The sequence below is a fragment of the Haliaeetus albicilla genome, chromosome 2, assembly GCF_947461875.1.
Source record: "Haliaeetus albicilla chromosome 2, bHalAlb1.1, whole genome shotgun sequence".
Lineage (NCBI taxonomy): Eukaryota > Metazoa > Chordata > Aves > Accipitriformes > Accipitridae > Haliaeetus > Haliaeetus albicilla.
Window position 1 is genome coordinate 32,646,959 of NC_091484.1, and position 19,515 is coordinate 32,666,473.

The window sequence follows — 19,515 nt, forward strand, 5'->3', positions numbered from 1 at the left end:
AATCACCTGCTGTTATGTGGATGGAGACACCATTTTTGTTATAGCAAAATGTTCTCAGGAGATTTAATTGCGTCAGTGTCTTCAGGACTTCGTGAATGGCCTGCCATAAAACTGCTTGTAAGTTATAAGAAGAGACAGAAAACGTTTAGGACGTTCTGTTCCGAGCTATGCTACTGACTTGCAGTGAGAATTTGGGTACAGTGCTGCACCTCCAGGTGACTGAGACTGCAAGTCTCTGGGATAAACTTCACCTTTTTAAAGCAGAGGAATATTTTTTGGAAATACTTGTGTTGGAAAAGCTGGTCAAGTATTTGCACATAAATTAGCTTAGTTGACAGGTATGCAAAAGTATAGGAGGATTTTTATGGAGCTGAATTCAGAAAACCTTTAGTGATTTTGGTTTCCTGCACAAATAATGCCATTCTCTATTTTAAAACATGCACACACTTCCCCAGTCTCATACTGGGACAAAGCAATGACAGATCTAGGCAGGCTGAAATGTAGTGTCCATACACAGTGTGGTCCAGGTTTGTCAGTGATGCTTTCTCCAGAGCAGAGATCCTTGTGTGTCTGCTTGAGTCAGGTCACGTCTCTGCCAGCAAACTGAGCTGTGCCTGGGGCATTTCTAGGCATTGGAGTGACATCTTTATCATGGTAAGCTGCTGGAATGGTTCTTGGCATGTTTTTAGCCTGTGCCAACTACTGCAAACCATTCCCAGGCATGGGTCAAGAGTTAGGACATTCCTGTCTTGGAGGCCAGGGCAGTTTAATTTACTGATACAGCTGAAGCCTCAGTACCTTAGTATACCTGTCAGTAGCTGGATAGGTGGAAAGTTTGAAGTTTAATTGACTTACACCCAGGCACATAGGAAGTCTCTGGGAGACTGCAGGAGTCAGCCTAATTGCCATGTTTCAGATGAAATGTCTTGCCACTAAACTCTTTGCTCCTTGGGCAGGGCAAGCTCCCAAATTATTGTCTTCATTTATTCTTGCAGAGATCCACCATGTGCCACTCTTCCTGTTTAATTGCCATTGTTTACCCTTTGGTTGGAGTGGGATTGCTGAAAGTGATGATTTCTACTCCTCCCTCTGCCATCCCTTCAGTGGTGTCTGTCTTTTGCTCTAGACAAGTTTGGTCAGAATCGGTGCTGGCAGGGACTGGGTGCTGTTTGTGCCAGGAAATCTGGAAAGGTCCCACCCTGAGCATGTACTGAATTAGGCTGAGTATTACATTTGCTTGCCTTTTTTTTTTTTTCTTTGTTGTTGTTGTTGTTGTTGAATGGCAATAAAGAGGAAAGATTTACAAGTCTGGAAGAGATTCAGAACTGAACAAGAACAGCAGGTGTCCAGATGTATTGTACCTCTGAAATGTTTATAATTAGCAAACTCGCTGAAGTAAGAACGAGTAGAAATCAGTGCCTCAGATGGTATGCATGTTTCTATATGCTCGTTCTTAAGCACTGACAGGCTTGGCCAGTAATTGTCCAACTTGTTCATAATCCTGTTTAACAACAGAGAAAAAACAGCACAACTGAGAATGTGTAAGACGTGGATTAATCCCCAGGTTTAGATCTCATGGGCTTCCTAAAGAACAATAGTCAATATCATATGCTAATATGCACATGAACACAGATATATAGACCTTCATGTCTTGGTATATGTGCTAGGGGAGGGTCAGACTACAGGGTGATCCTCTCTTAGGTGGTAGGACATTAATTATCTGATTTACTTTACAGGTTCTTCAAATAAATAGGTAGAGAAAGGAGAGATGATCACATAAGCATTTGCAGGCTGAACCCTAACTTAAAATCCTACTGGGTACTTTCTGCAGTTCAGCATAACAGCATGCATTTCATTTCCAAACTCCTCTGTGGATGGAGAATTGTAATTGTAAGAAAGGGGGAGTTCTGCTTATGTGTGGAGCTGTAAAAGAAAATTGTAATATTCTTAAAAAGCCACAGAGACAGTTGACAGACTTCAGGAAGCCAGGCTCCATTAGCTCTGTTCATATCTTTTCAGCAGTTGTATGAAAGATCAGTATAGCTTAATTGGAATACCTAGCATCTTGAGAGGAGATAATATGATAGTATTAGTTCATTCAGTTCAGAGTACCTCAGTGCCACAAAATCCTTGTCAGTTCAGAGTAGCATTCATAAATGCAAAAGCACTGAAGTGCAGGTGGATTATAGGAGAGGACTTTCACATATCCTTGGGGGTCTAAATGAGCTAAAGATAGACATAAATTGCATACCTGATGATTTGAAGACTTTTTTTTGTGTTTCCAGCTGGCAAAACAGCTGCCACATCTGTTTTTCATTCGTCATTGTTATTATGCTTTTATATTTTTAATTACACAATTGTGTGATGAGTAACAAAGGTTTTGACTCTTGTGTTAAAATGTTTAAGTATGAAAGCATCCTGCGTGAAAAAGATTCATCTTACACAGTTCCACTTTTAGTAGTCGGAATAAGGAGCTTTAGAGTAGAAAATGTTCTTGAATATCTTTAAAGAACCCTCCTGAGAGGATATAATTGAATTATTCTGTAGTCATCCAAAATAAATGGAAGACCATTTAAGACAAGACAGGAAAATATATTGAGAAATGTGTTGCAGAAATCCATCCTATAATGGTATGGGGAGATGGGACAATTAACCCAATAGGTCTTTCCCATCTATTGTTCTATGAATTTATAAGGTCTGAAGTCTTGTAAAATGAGAACACTATTTGGATGATTTGAGCTGTTAATGATTTAAAAAAGAAAAAATTGCCTCAGCCTGAAAAATGAGTGAGTCAGACCAGAAATCTAATAAAGGTCTGAAAGGCTGGGGGCGTATTTCTGTTGCCACCAATTGTAATTCTTCACCCCAGGAGAATACGAGGACAAAAGACTGCGTTGTTAAATCCACTCACTGCTGTGAGGAATAACTAATACATATGTTTATTAATTTATGCTTGCCTTCAATAGCTAACAGGTTTCATGCCTGATCTTTCCTAAACAGCTGACTTCATTTGGGAGTTCCTGTTCCTCTTATATTTGAGTGTCCTCTCTCCTTTTTAGCTTGGTGCTTCAGCCCAGTTTTTAACACTTACTGAAAGCAGGATGCAGCTAAAATAGAGGAAAAATGATTGCATTTGGCCTTAGATGGCTTGACAAGTGGCAATGTGCTAGTCATGAGCCATAGGCCCAGAGTCTTCAACTCAATAAAGTGGTGAATTTTCCTGTAGCCTTCCCCACCTGAAGAACTTCAACTTACATGGTTGCACCCTTACTAGTGTAGTAAAATAATTATTACTGGCCAGTTTCTGTTTTCTTATGCTAATGCACTATAAATGAGCATCTGTTTTCTTTGCATGAAGACATGTTCTAATGAAGTCTACATGGAGCTGAGGGAGCTTACTAGCTAACCTTGGCCCCCTGCACCACGCAGTACCGGCATGGCTCTTTGGCTTCATAGTAAGATTCTACTGAATGCTTATCACTCCCTCAGTATTCCTGCCTTCGTCATGTGTTTGCTCCACCTCTCATTAGGGGTATTGTGGAAATCATGCGTTCTCATTTTAGCCAGCACATCTGATGAAATCCTGCAAAGTTTTTCACAATATTAACTGTTTTTCTAGTGGGAATTTAAATCAGCCATTTTGCACTTGGCTCAGTAGGATATATAAATGGACCATTTCCATAAGTAGTATAGTGAAGCATAGGATGTCTGGGGAGAGTCAGTCACTATTTCTATTTCTGTGGTCAATAGATCTGTAAGTAATAGCTTTATTTTGCAGGCAACTTGAAAATTTAAAGACAAAATAAATAAAGGTCTAAAATCAGGCTCCCGTATCTATATTTAGGCACATTAATATCTAAGTGATTGATTTGTAAAGCTGTAGAAGAGAAAATAGTTCCTAGAAAAGGCAGTGAGATTTGCTTACAGCTCAGTACTTTTGAAAATTGGATCACATATCCTGGTCCCTAAATAAGGACTCAGGAACCCAGCTTCACCCGATAACATGGTAATGGCCATATAGCATCAAGATCTAAAAAGTAAAAAATTATTAGACTAACAAGCCCCCTTATCCTGCATCCTTTAAACAGAATTGCTTTTGTGTTACTAGCATGATGTAATCACTAAGTCATCGCTGCACATACTATAGGGTATGGTGACAATTTACAAGAAATCGATGTAGGCATTGGAATACTGTATTCTTAACCCAGATTATTTTGCATAACCTCAGTTATGCTGCTGAAGTGCAGTTTATGAAGTTAAAGGAATGGATACTCAGTTACCAAAGGCCAGCCCTGCCGCCTTTTAAGAGGTGCTATCTGAACCTTTTGTAGACTGATGTGTGAGGAAGTAGTTAAAGGCCTGATCCAGAGTGAACCACTATTCTCTTGTCCAGACCAAAACCCAACTTGTTTTCAAGGGTTCTTTTGAGAATCTCATTTCTCCCCCTTTTCTTCAAGCATTATCCTTCAGCTGTCACTTTCCCTTTTGTATGAAAGGATGGGCACAACTTTTACTGGAACACAGTACTGGCAACCTCTCAAAGTCTTGATTGCGCATTTTGGCTACAACCTGGAATTTCCATATACTTCCCTGAATTTTGGGAAGTTGAATGTCTTGAAATACTGGGTTTTTTCTTTGTTTATTGGATGATTTCCTGTATGTTCTGTGGGCAGAAGTGCCATAAAGACAGGTTGTTTTGGTTTTCTCTGTTTCCTGTTCTCTTCCCTACTCCCAGAAACATAGATGTGTTTAATTTTAGATAGCCATTGAAAGGAAGTGAAGCAATTTAGTGAGATAGGTTGAAAATCCCAGATCACGTTCCTCTGAGCAGAGAGCTCTGACCATTAGGCTGAAGTCAGGCTCCTTCTTGCTTGTTTTACCTCCTAGCAGCATTCCTTAGCATCCACCATCAGCAGGAAGGAAAAGGAGAATATCTTCACACCCAACAGCCAGCAGCTTTGTGCTTAGGATGCCTTAGGATGCAGGAACTAGGGATTCATCCTCCTCCTACTTCCTGAGGCAGAGGACTGTACAATTTACCCCTGGCCTTTACCGCCAAGTGTGGAATTTAGTCCACTACCTCTCTTCAAGAGGCAGAGTGGACACAAAGGTACTCGCTTTGAGGCCCTGATCTGAGTGCCTGTCTAGACATATCCCCTTCCTTATCAGCTGGCTCTAGGTCTTTCCTTACTGCACATTTAATTGTGTACAGATGTGTATATTCACTCTTTATAATTAGTATATCTTAAAGTAGGCTTTTTGACTTACCCTCTGGAGGACATGGGCAACATCCATCTCTGCAAACCTTTCAGGATATATCTGCCACATTCCTTGACCTCCCAAGAAGCGTCATCTTTTCTGCCCAGAAAAGTTGCCACACAGAATTTGAGAAAACCGTTTGTCTGGGAAGCTTGGTGACCTGGTGGGAACTGCTATGGAGCAATTCCCCATAGCTGCTGGGTTCTGTGTGGCAGGGGAGAGCACAGAGAGGAATTGTGAACCCTGGAAACACTGGATTTGCTCTATGCTTTGCTGTAGATCTGGTGATTGCAGGAAGTCCGACAGACTCGCTGTGCATGCACTATACATTAGCTTTGTGTTTGTACAGTAAAGATGTGTCCTAGAAACACTGAGGTTATCCTGTCCCTGCTGCTGAGCACACGAACACCTATTTTTCTCCTGGAAATGCCAGACAGAAGTGTGGTGGACTTCAGATAAGAGATGCAGCTGTGTTTCTTATTCAGGACAATTTTTTGCCCCTTCCCCGTGCTCTCCCACCCTTGCCCCTTGAATTTTTTCTTGCATGTATTTCTTATGTAAAGAAGCTTCCTGACCATCTCTGATACACATGTTCAAAGCTGTGAGGTACTTGGTACAATATAAGTGCAATCCAGTAAGAATCACTTGGACTTCAGTAAAATCAGTGTGCAGAATTGTTCCTCTTCACTTTGGGTAACAGTAACTGCAGAAATCATTAAGTGTTTCCACAGTGCAATGAATTTGTTTTGTCCTGCTTCCCTTTTTCCAGTTCTGGATAATACATACAGCCCATTGGTTATGCTGTTCAATGCTTTTAATATTTAAAGAGCTCTGTAAATCCCTAAACCTGGTATTGTAAAGCTGAAACCACTTTAAAGATTGCTTAGAGTTAAAATTAGTGATTATATTGTAGTAGGGCCTGTGCATATCCCAGGAATGGACTTCTGCTCTAACAACATGCAGTGTTGAGGTAAGTACAGTTTTTGGCCCAAAGAAATCACAGCCCAAGTAGACCAAGTAGGGCAGAATATATAAGAATATATAAGCAGAATATATAAGTAACAGAATATATAAGCAGTGTTCACAAATGTTATGACAACTTAAAGTGTGTTTACCCCTTAATTCTTTAGAAGGGTTTTCAACAGGCAGGAATTGGTCAACTGGAAAGGCAGAAGAAGCAATAGGTTGGGGAAGGGAAGGCTCAGGATAGCAGAGAAGAAAATGGACCAAGTAGATTGACTGTGAGAAGCTACAGGGTTGAGGGTCTAGCAGGCACACAAAAAGGGGAGGTAGAATCATGGCAACATCTAGCCAGACCAGGGAAATAGCAGAAAATAGCAAAATAATCCATAGATGTCATTAGCTTGCGATGGAAGTGGGCCACTGAACCACCTGTGGCAGCATCGATAGGTCCTAGTAGCTGGCTGGACTGGAAATCCTTTCTTCCCCCAAACCTGAACAGGTTCAACATCCTCCACAGAAGCAAAGGGTTCACTCCTACACAGTTATGCATCTGGGGACTCATCATCCTAATGTCTTTCTCCCATCCCAGTGCTGTGTAGGAACTTGCTTTTGTATGACATAACAAAATACTCCCAATGTATTTCAAAGTAGCTTGCTGTCTAGTGCATGATATGTTGGAAGAGATACATGCTCAGTAGTTTTAGAAAATGAGGTATTTGTTCATTCTTTCTGAAGAACCACAACTATAGATTTAGTAATAAAATTCCAGCATTATTAGGTAGTTACTTAAATGTACTTACAGTACTTTATTCTTTGAAACGTGCAGGTCATACCTTTGATCACTCTTCTCTTTGCCAAGACTTCTGCAGCGCAAATAGGGAAACTGTCAGGCAAGAATATTTTTACAGTTTATTTTTCTTTCTCTGAAGGTCAAACGGTCTTTCCTATATATAGCTACTAAGTGGTTAAGGATTAATTCTGAGGACTTTTGAGACTATACCTCTGAAATGTGCCATGTTTTGAGAGGGATACCTTGTGCTGGTTCCTGTCTCAGGGCTATTCTTGTCCTTTGGTGTGGTAGTCTTTATTAAGGAGGAAGGGTAAATTCAGCCCTTGTGTTTAAATCCTCAACAATTTCCACTTCTGAGATTCTGAGAAAGCAAAAGGTGGGAAAGGAAAGTGGAAGGGCGAAGTAAATAGCCCCAAATGAAATGGCCACCTCCCATCTTTCTTTTTTTTGCAACTCAGTGCAGCCTACAGCATAGTTCAATATCTGCTAGTCCAACACCAATTAACTTCATAGAGGTCCCTCCTTTTTGGAGAGCTCTGACAATATTGAGATAGGAGAGCAAGCTGCCTCCTTAGCCAAGAATCTTCCTGGAGAGACACGGACTAGAAATCTCTATGCCCTCTGGGCTTAAGATTCAAAGTCTTTCTCCAGTCCTGATACAGTTGGGCAGAGCTCTTAAAAAATGTATTAAGTCTGTATCTTCTCCCCTCACTGAGTCTCTCCAACCCTATCTGACCATTATGTGTGTCCTGCACAGATTTGCTCTGTCTTTGCATTTATGATTGAAATGTATTTACTTTGGTAATAAAAGTCATGAAGCCAAGCCTGTAGAAAGGAACATTCATACTAAATGAAGAAATCAGTGGATTGACAGGTTTCCTAGCTGAACACTGTTGGCAACCCTCATTTTGGGTATTTGTCCCTTGAATATTTGGTAAGCTGAAAGAGCATTACAACTCTGAAAGAATGAATCCTCCAGCCTGAAAAGTCTAGTTCAGAAAGGCATTGGTCTCTATTCTCAACAGCAGGGGAAAGTAACCATGATCTTGACAGCATCTGGGTTTCCTGGATGCCAGGAACATGTTCCTGTCCTCCTCTTTCACTCACTGGTGGCTGCCTTGTTTAGCCATGACAAACTACTGTAGAGATTTGCATAGGCTCATAGACTTCTCATGTATTCCCCTTCTTTTTGCTGCTTAAATAGCATGCCTGTGTCTAGTGGTGTGTTGTCCTTTCACAGTTCCTAGCTTTATCAATAAGTTAAATTTCCTAAATGATAGTCTTTACCAGAGTTCACAAGATTGACAGTGGTTCCATTGTTTGAGGGTATCAAACCAGGTATCACTGGTACATAACAGTCTTTATAATTTTCTGTTGCTTGCAGGATGGCAGAAATGTTTCCTACCATAGATAAAATCTAAAAAAAAAAAAAAAGGTTTAATCCCTTATCTTTAATATAGGCTAGTGAATATGTGATTCATTATTTCCTTGCTTGCAATTCTTAGGTCTGAAAATAGTTTCATAAATAGTTTATTTTCTGTTTCATTTTCATGCACATGCATTCGTAAGAGAAACAAGAGTGCCAGAAATATTGTGTGAGCAGTAATTCTTGTCAGATGAGAAGTGGGAATGGATTGAGGAAAACCTCTGAGAGAGTCTGGTTTTGGTGAAGCTGCTTATTCAGTTAGAAGAGAAAAAAAACCAGCTCTGATAATGTTGAGATTTGCCTGCCCTTGAATTTCCATAACATTCACACTATATATTCCTGTATCACAGATTTTGGTGGTTTTTTATTTCATCCAAGCATGTTCCTTCTTTTAATTTTGATCTTACTCTTTTCATGCTGTAACAGTTCTTTTCTCTGTTTTTCACAGACTGTTTTTGAGAGGAACTGTCAATCTGATGACTGTGCTGCCGATTTGAAACTTCAGGGTAAATTACTGCTGTCTAGGTGAGTAGGTGAACTTTTTTTTTTTCCCTCTCTCTTCTTTCTTATATGCTAGTACGCCATTCATTTTATGTAAGATGGCATTGAAAAATCAAAATACAAATACAGATGTTTTATATCCAGACTGGAAGGATGACAACAGTGATATCATCTTTAGTGCAGAAAGGTCTTGAGATGTACACAGAATCTGAACTGCTGTGGTGGTGGGCTCTGTGCATGCACAGGGCAAGACACGTTCACCTTCCCAATCACAATAAACAAAACTGGAGAAAAAAAAATAGCATAGCAGAGAGGAGCGGGGAAAGTAAATATGTGTGCCCAAATCAAGTACCAATGTGGACCATGTAATTTTTCAAAGACAACAAAATACTGTTTATGACATGGTAGGAGTAAAACTGTCTGCAGAAAAGCAGTTTTGTCCAGAAAAAATGTCACATGGAAGGTTAAAAAAGCCCCTCAGAACATGGCAAATTATCTTCTTCAAATTATCTTTTTCTGTTTCTGAACTTTTAGTTTTGCTAACTTTCCTGAAATACTGCTCTCCTTTGTCAGATTCTTCTTGTTAGTAACTTGGGGAGGGGTGTCTGATTTCATTTTCTTCTGGGATAATAAACCTCATCAAATAGACCAGAGATGAAGTTTATGTTCTATCCCTTGTCACTGGTGATCCTAGGAAAATGCCTATTGTTTTGCCAGGATGTAGTTATTCAATTTCGGGATAAATCAAGCTAAAGGTGAACTTTACACATCACTTCTGTTTCCTTTTTATCAGCATTTTTAGCACATTTTTAGAGATGGAAGTGCTGATGCAAGTTATTTAATTGTGTGCTAGAGGTTTTGCTGTTCAATGGAGATGCTTTCTGTGAAATGCTTTGCTTTCATGTCAGGAAAGAGAGGGGAAGAGACTCCCCTGCTTTAGGGGAAAAAAAAAAGGGAAGAAGTAATAATCAGGAGATATACACACATTTTATATAACTCTACAGCATGCTGTAACCGTACTTGGAGACAAAACTGAACCAGAGTCAAGTCTGAGAAGTTATGGACTTCTCCAGACACGACTGAAGTCCACAGGAATGTTTCGGGGGATTGGCTGGGAGCAGGGTTAGGTCTCAGGTTGCAGAGTCCGAGCTTTGACTGTGATTAGTCTGGATTTTTGACCTTTCTCTCGATCTTTGTGGTGAGCAAAATCTGTTGAGAGCTGATGACGTGTCTGTGCAGACTAGGGAAGCCAGCGAGGGATTTTGTCCTGCAGCTGAGGAATAATCAATAAAAAGCAAGGGACAAGTCCTAAAAACTTGTCAGTCAGTGTACAGTAATCACAGCAGTAAGAGCTGTATTTGCGATTGGAGCATTAGACTATTTATTTTTATGGCTGTTATTTATGTTATCTTGGCAATTTAAAAGCCACAACTGTCAAAACCACTTAGGATATTCAAATACAGTTTCTACATTTGTATAGCAAAATGTTGAACAAATGCTCTCAAATCTTCTTTATCCAGTGACACTCTGAACTCCTGCTAGAAATAAACAGGAAGTCATCAAATCCATCAAGTCTGCACAGAATGGGTTTTCTTTAGCTAATGGGCTGTGTAAGCTTCAGTTATTAAGAAACATAATGCAATGGGTATCTCTAAAGAAAACAGATTTTTTTTATTATTATTATTTTTGCATGTAAAACTACAAAAACATGCCATGGATTCTGATTTTAGAGAAGTGCTGGTCTTGAAGAATATGGTAATTTTTCCAGCCCCATGTGTTTTGTGCTAAAGAATCCTATCAGCATTTTTCCACATTATTCCTGTTTATGCTAAGTCTGTGTAGAAAGCAGGGGTTTTTTGTAGAAAGAGCAAAAAAGGTGACTCGTTTATTACTATCTGCAGTAAACAATTGACTTCATTGTTAGCAAGGTTATGGCAATGCCTTTGTCTAAATAATCAGGTCCGACTAAATTTGGTGGACTTATTATTGGAAAGAATGCAATTAATGACACAATGATACATTGGATTGAAATAAACAGGATGTTTATGGGAATGCAGCAGTAAGTGCTGTCTCTCAGATCTGCTGCAGCTCTTTGAAGATGTCACTGGACATGTGGATAGGGTGATCCAGTTAAGATCATCTACCTGGGCTTGCAAAAAACTTCTATTAATATTTCTCAGCAAAGGTTCACAAAGAAAGTAAGTTGCCCAGATCTGAGAGGAATGGTACCTAAGCATTACTACCTAATTAAAAGCTAGTCAACAGAGAGGAGTAAATAGTTTGTTTTCCTGGTGGAATAATGTCCACAAGTGCTTGTGCTGGGACCAGTGGTATTCAGCATATTCATAAATGATCAGGGAAATAATCTGCTAGAAATGAATAGTGCAAGGTGATAAAGTTCGCTAATCATACTAAATTATTCAAAGCAATAAAAAGAACAAACGAGGAGGTATGTTTTCATGAAGCATGTGATTACTCTGTGAATTTTAGTGTTGGGGATGTTGTAAATGCTGAGAGTTTACATGGTAGAGAAATGGCAAATAAGAATGCTGGAAGCTGCAGAAATATATCAGCAAAATAACACTCTGTGCTTGCCTTGTTCTTCCATAGGCCTCTTGCTTGTAGACATGGTTGGATACAGGGCTCTCTGCTAGATGGACCAACTTGGTTTGGCTGTTCTTACACACTTTTCATGAATTTGTAACGTGTTAGAGCCAAAAGCTGTGCAGAGAGCTATATATTGTAAGACATAGTTTTGTCCATCACTATATATAACATGCTTTCAAATGTGTGCTGGTTAGAGCGTATATGTGCATAGGAAGTTAGCTAAGATTACATTATCATCAAGAGAATTGCTTGCTGAGGTCACTCTTATGAGCTCAGGAACTGTACAAGCTACTCTGATACAGATTTCACCTGGGATGCATTTGAATTACTAGAATTACCCAGTTAAAAGATTGCACCCAGCTTTAAAGATGCCAAATCCACATACCAAATGACTAATAGGAAAACCAGCCTGTGCTGGCAAGAGCTAACCAGGTCTGCTCTGATTTTTCTTTTTTGGGGATCCTCCTTCTCTTCTGAAAACTTACTCATGTGCCCTCAAATTGGGAGTACTGCACTTTGATAAATAACAAACAGACAGCCTGGGATATTAACTCATACAGTCTTGGTAATCACCCAATATATGGCCATATATCCAAAATGTTTGAACCAAGCAAATCTGCATGTGTAAGTTAGAAACTTCACTGCTGTTCTGATCAGATATGATTGGGTTTGCCTCGTTATTTGCTGTTGTCGAGGTGCTGCGGCATGTGGAAACAGTGCTGCTGGGCAAGCTGAAACCCTCCACTGTGAAGTTGGAGAAGAGGGTAGGGTAGGACTGCTTGAAATTGGGCAATGATAAAAAACCTTAAAGCCTTCTAACTCTATCTGGAAGCTTTTGCAAAGATTTGGGGGGGGGATGTGGTGATGATTCCTGTATTCTGTTTTTTTGAATACTTCTGTTATAGTGAAAGTCCTTGGAGACTTGGGCTGAAGACCAGGGTAACATGCGGGTAACATGCTGTATGGAGTGAAGAAGAGTTAGAATGCATTTATTCTGGAAAGAAAAAGGTTTGTTTTCAGTTAACAGATGAATCTCTTTAAGGCTCATCCACCTTCATTGGCATCAATTTGCATGTAAACCCATCCCAATTTCCTGAAGGGATTGTGGGACGAAGGAGCCAAACTCTTCCTCCTTGTGGCAGATGGCAAGAGGGGCAAGAGTCATGGACTGTGGCTTGGCAGGTTCAGACCAGAGATTTGGAAAAACCTTCTTGTGTAGGTAGTTCATGCTGCACAGGAATGAGGTGTGCAGAGACAGGGTGCTCTGCCATCCTGGGTTTCAGGACTTGGCTAGATAAGGTCCCCGCTGACCTCATCTGTTGCTGGCAATAGTTCTGTGTCAAGGAGGATGAGGATGGATTGTATGACCTCTAGAAGTCCCTTCCAACCAACTTTTCTGCAGTTTTCTGACTCATCTCGAGGTAAATCCTCTCTGTAACCTTAGCAAAATTGGCTCAACAAAAACCAGCTCTTCACCAACATGGAAACACCTGCCTAGGATGGTTATGAGTGCCTTGCAGTGCTGTGGCTGGAAACCTGCCTGTGGGACTCCTCGCCTCTCGCTGACACCAACCTCTGCCAACGAGAACGTGCAGCATCACAAGAGGGGACAGTAATATCAAAGGCTAGACCTGGCAAAGCAAACCGTGGGGATTTAACTTTCTATGGCAGACATTATGAGATAGCATGCAGAAACAGCTACAGTGGTGTGTGCTAGTATTACTACAAATGGTCTTTTTAGTGGTTGGCCTGGACTTGCTCGTAGGACTATGAGTGTTGTTAGCCTAAAACTACAGATTACAACTTAAGAGTAAGAAAAATGGAGCCATGGAGAGTCCTGGGGACTTGGTGAAGGCGGTGTTGGGAGAAACTGAAGGAGCAGAAGAGAGGCGTTTCATCTTTCCAGTCATGACTGTTTTCAGATCGATTTTTCTTAAAGAATAAACACGTGAGGTTGTGGCAGCACAGAGCAGAGAGACTACTCATTGCCTCCCCTTCAAAGAGTCTCCAGGGTTAAATCTTGCAGCTGTCATAGGAGAACAGCAAAATCTGGCCCTATCCATGCAGTAATGCCCTGTGTTGGGGGAGGGGGTATTTCTAAAGGAAGACACTTAAAAGTACCTTAGTGTAGAGAGGGTATTTAGGTATTGCATGTGGGTAACTTTAATGACACAACCTGAAACCATAAGAGAATTAGGAATAGAATATTTTGCAATAAACTTTATTTTTATGGCCACAGCTTTGGGACAGCAATAGGAAACCAGTTTTCCTTTCCAGCAATCCAATACTGAAAAGCAAAATGCAATTAAAGTGTTCTGTTAGCTATTATTTTCAAATATTGTTTAATATTAAAAATATATTTATTACATATTCATACATTTCATGCTTGACTTCAATGCCTTGCTGTTTTCTCAGCACAGCAAATGTCTTTTCCATCAGGTTTCTGAGCAAATAGCACATTTTTATTGAGCCTCTCCGTAGCTACTTGTTTAGAAGCTGAACTGCATCTGTTTCCTCAAGATGTGCTGGAGGAAACTCTAAAGTAGGTATTGTGTAGAAGATTAGACCTCCCTAGCCTTTAAAATCTGCTAATCCATTCCTCTGGTACTTTATATGGGAGAAAAGCACTCTGGTCTTTTAGGAAGAACCTGAAAGTACTGAGGGAGAAGGGTTGACAGGAACACACATGTCTGACATACAAAGGCAGTTTCAGGTCCTGAGCTGATGCTTATCCGTCTGATTGGCACTCTGCAAAGGCAACGGTAGTTATCAAGCCCTGTTTATGCTGTAATGGGAACCAAGTGAAAACCATGGAGAAGACATTTGAGTAACAGTGGGGGTGTTTGAAAAAGCAGACTTTCTTCCAGCTATAATAAACCAGCTAAAAAAACCAAAGCAGAATGGGTGGTGGCTTCCCTGCGAGACGCAGCCACAAAGGAAATCCTGTATGGCTGTGTAAATATACTGACAGCCTGTGTGTCGCAATGGATAGAGCAGCTTTACTGAAAACAAACAATACAAGAAGAAAGATGATGTTGCGGCATGTCATGTAGCTGCTGTGTTCCAGCACAAGCTGTGTGCATGGTATGTAAATCAGGTTGTAAGCACAGGACTATGAGCCCCCTTGGATAGAAAATGCTGTAATAAATACTGCTGTAATAAACATTATAGCAACAGAAAATGCTGTAATAAATATTTCTATTCCTGAGAAGGTTCCAGGAGGAAGTCTGTCTTCCATATATTTATGTGACGTGAGGTTACCCTTCATCCGTCATTAGAAACAGAATTACTTACCCATTGGAGTGCTTCTGAGTGTATGTTTGGCTATTTGGAATAAGCAGCTTGCTTTTATGTGTTGGTTTAGAGCATCCCTAATGGCCACCATTCGTTAGACTCAAATTTATGTTCTTCCCCTACAGACTGGCTGGGGTTCCCATACTGCTGCAAATTGTTTATTTTGGAAATGTGAAATTGGAAACAAAAGTCATAGAAAGTCAAAGGGGTGACAGGTGCATTTTGCAGAAATTTTCAAGGTTTTTCAAATTGTGGGGTTGAGTTGGAGTCAATGATTTCAAAAGTTCTCTTGTAAAGTGGGATTTTTGAGAAATGCCCTTTTCTAGTTGAAAGGTCAAGTTTGTGACGTGGGCCATTTCTGCTTCTGTTGGTCCCTCTGGAGTTAGCCAGGGAATGGACAAAACCCTAGTCTGTCAAAAATTTCATTGAGTTTGAAATATTTCATTTTAATGAAAAGGTAATTTATGAGGAAAAAGTGTTTTCCAGTATCTTCTGGTCAGCTCAACAGAAGGCTATTTTTTTTCCAAATATATTCCTTCTGTGACTTACTAAAGGATTAACACATTTTCTGCCAACACTCCTTTTGTTTCTGTGATCTCTTTTGTTTTATGCATGGCTCTGTATTTGATAGGCAGGTGAATGATTTGATGTGATGTTTTGGGATGCAATCTCAAAGTAACTAAGGCAGGCCTCTCTGAAAAGACAAGGAAGAGTGTGCACCACCACCCTGTGTGCCCCCCCCCCCCCAAGCCGTTGAGCTTACAACTCTGAAGTTTATAAGCATATTATTTGTATTAGTGAAGAGTGAATAATTTCACATAGGCGACTAGCTGTGCAACTCCAAAACTGGTGGTTTTGCAAATGCTGTGTATGGATTGAAGAATGAATATGCTCATGGACCTATTAAAATCAGTGGAAGGACTCCCTCTGGTTCACTGGGCACATCATCAGATGTTAGGCACCTGGATTTGAAAAATGAACCTCAGCAGTTTCATATTGGCTTGTCAAATTGTTACAGAACCTGAACTGAAGGAATCCAGAAATCATCGATAAAAACATGTGTTATGACAGCTTTGTCCAATTTGCTTTTCACCAGCACAAGATGTAATGGCACAGAATATAGGTTAGTGCAGTAACAGTGCAGAAAGTCAGTATCTTCTGAAGGAAGGAGCAATAACGCAAAATTTTGATCAGAAAGTTCAAAACTTTTTGAGCATATCTCATTAATATATAGTGGTTTATAAAAAAAATTAATAAAGGTTTTCACTGATCATAGGCTTTTGCAAACCCATGGAGAAGAGCTGCAAGCCTGTGTTTTAATGTGGGAAGCAAAGTTGTTTCATAAATTTGACCAGGCTCACGCCTCAGCACTTATCTTCCTTTGATCACACAACAGGGATTTGTTTCCAGAGAGGCCTTATGTTTCATGGCATGCCCATTGCGGTTTTATGCCCCTGAAGTGCATCTTAACAAAACAGTCATGATGAGGAAAAACAATATCCTTTCATTTGGAGCTTAATTACATGCTCTGATAATATCTGTTTTTCCCTTCCTCTTCATTCATAGCAGATGAGAATTTGTTTTCACTTATTTTATCTTTCACTGAACAAACACTTTTTTCAAAAATATTTTTGGTGTTCTGTTTACTCTAGACAGGCTACCCTAAATAGCTGAGCTGCTCAGATGGAGCTAATTTTCTGCTTTACAAAAAACAACCAAAGAAAAATGAGCAAATGGTATGGTTTAGCATTTCTAGTGGTCTTGAGCTTTCAGTCAAGACCTTGTGTCTATAAAGCTGCGTGAACCAACATGGCTATTCCCTGCTCCCAAGACACAAATACAGAGCCATGACCCGACTGCAGTCATGTACTGCCTGCTGGTTACTTGGTCATACCCTGGTGCTGTCCTAACTCATGATCTTTTAAAGTACCAAAAGAGTTATTTCCAGGAGGAAAGGAACGACAAAACATTGGGAAAATGGATATGAGAAGATTGCTTTTTGTTTTCTCAAAAAGTCATACCAAGTTTCACACTGTGATTTAAGTGATTTCATAAATTATAGTGTAGTTTAATGTTATTTCAAAGTCATTTGCCGCACTGTAAAAAATGCTTATACCATTTCATGTGTATTAGTACATTTGTAATTCTGTTTGGAATTTATTCTTTTCTGTGAATCCAGGAAGCAGAATTCTGGTTTCTAATTTATATTTACTTTTACTTATCTTTTACCTACAGACAGTTGTTAGTGTATTGAATGCTGCGTTTGTGAGGCCCATGGAAAACTTTGTTGTAGCTCATCCAGGATCGGATTTGCAGTTTCCTGAAAGGGCTGCCCAGCAGAGCCCACAATTAATCAGGATGTAGTACAAATTGCAGTGGGAGCATCATCTCAGGAACAAGTGAATGTTTTCCCTTGTTAAGGCTGAATGAGGATGAAGGAATGGTTTCTTCTTTCCATCTGGTTAGTTGCACTCAGAGCTTCATAAATCTCTCCCAAAATAAATAAGTCCAGTTTGATAGCAGTGGGCAGTCCTGTTCCTTTTGAACTTATGGTGATTGAACACATATGGATGGTAATAGAGCCATCAAGTGATGAGTGGTAACAAACCTCTGTAGTCCACATCTCATGCAAGTATACAGATTCCCAATCTCTATTTTCTGGTAACGGGCCACTGATGATCAGTCAGGAGTACTGTACAAACCAGTCTTGTAATTTCTTAAATACTGGTTTTGTTTTGTAAGAATCACTTGACTCTATCTACTGGAGTAGGATTTTGCTGTTTGTTTTTTAAACTAGACCCTAAAGAGATGTTCTTTCATATAATTTGAATCCATTGCTGAACTGATGTCTAACCTGGCCCTCCCTGTGAACATCTCAACATCAGTATTTTATGGACCTAAGATAGTTCAAGTCACCATATTGCTTCTTGCTCTAGCACCCAAAATATAAAGGTAACAAAACAAAAGCTTAACCTTAGGCAGCAGCTGCCTCCAGAGGTGGAAGTTCTTGATACTGTACAGACCACAATGAGATGCAGATGCACCATTGTTTTGTATTTGCAGAATATATCTTGGCTGATGCATACATGCATGTGTATGTATATATATACACATACATATATACATACTCTTTTGTGATGCAGCTACATGAACTTTTTCTGTAGTATGTCCTGCAATTACAAAATCTGGTAAGGCTGAGGTTTCTTCACAGGTCACCGGGTAAATCGTCTTGCTGGTTTTGCATGAGCTATAGAGGAAATGTGCTGATATGGGTATATGTTGATTATCACGTTTGACATTTAGACATAGCTTACTCCTGATGAATAACACCTGTTACTGCAAAAGACATTTCCTAAAGTAACAAACCTGTACTGTTTCTAATGTTTCATCTCTGATTAACTGTCTTTTTATTGACCTCTGAATGTGATTGCTGGATAGGGCACTGGTCTTTTTCTCCCTCATCGATGCTCTGCAGACTGTGCTTTTTAAATGACATCTTGCACCCCAGCATCCCAGAAGCAGGACAAGCAATTGAAGCTATCTAATAATAGGAGATCTATTTCTGAACGCATAATTTCTATGGTAAATACATGATTTGCATGATGACTTTGTTAATGATCTAATGCCTTGAAACAGTATGTTAGAAAGTGCTACTGATTCATCCTCAATTTTCAGGGTCAGATCTATGGTCAACGATCACCTATTTTAACAGAATTCTTCAAGTATTTTAACAAACAGGGAAAACGTAGAGGGTTTTTTTTTCTTTCGCATCAGGCTGATGCATGCACCTTTCATCTGTGTGCCTGGTACCATTTATCTTTTGCATTTCATTCTGCCACTAGTAACTAGTTTTTGTTTGTGTTCCAACCTTAGGATGCTGTCTTACACATACGTGCAGGGATAACTTAGTCCTGGGGGCACAGTACCATTGATTTCAAGGACACTGCTTGTGTTTATAAAAGATTTTGGTTTGTATGCGTGTCTGCAAGGGTGAAAGATTAGATTAAAGCTTCTGTACATGTTGTGCCTCATCTTGCTTTCACGTGGCAGTTCCATAAACCAGGGCAGCTCCGTTCAAATCAAAAGCTGCTCCCTGGAGTAAACACTGTGTGAAAACAGAGGTGGCTCTTTCCCCACTGATTCTCCTGTTTATAAAGGGTTGTGAACATCTAGGTACAATTGAAATTACTGATAAAAGGCACCAGATTTCTGTAGGGTGATAAGGGGTGTTTTTATGTGGATGTTGTGCCCTGCTTTGTCCATTTTACTTAAAAGTTTGAAGACATAGGTGGCTGGGAGTTACATCTATTGTGTATTTATGGGGGATTATGTGGAGAAACTGCATTTGGGGAAAAGAGGACAATTTCCAGAGAAGCTTTGAATATATGGTAACTAGCTGTAGCTAGAATTCACTCTGTTGTTTCAATACCATAATAAAGAGCAAAACCGATTTCCTAGAGTCTTCAGTGCAAGAGGGGGAAGGCAGCAGCTCAGCTAATGCAGAATAAGCCGTGATACGTTGAGCGTTTGACTGAGTCCTTAGTCTAGATTGGCTGTGAACTTTGCAGAGAGAATTGACCTTGAACACACAGGCGATGGCAAGACGGTGTAACCAAGCAGTGTGCAATCCAATGGCTTTGCTCCCTATGGGTTTGTTTAAAATTTTTACTTGGCT

At 39.9% G+C, this 19,515-nt stretch overlaps 1 protein-coding gene across 1 annotated transcript in view; it reads left to right on the forward strand.

The window, feature by feature from the left end:
* Nucleotides 1–19,515, forward strand: part of ITGA9 (integrin subunit alpha 9) — a 230,582-nt gene that overhangs the window by 121,879 nt on the left and 89,188 nt on the right. The window contains exon 17 of the mRNA XM_069770014.1: nucleotides 8,887–8,963. Coding sequence (XP_069626115.1) covers nucleotides 8,887–8,963 — 77 coding nt within the window. The remainder of the gene's footprint in view (nucleotides 1–8,886; nucleotides 8,964–19,515) is intronic.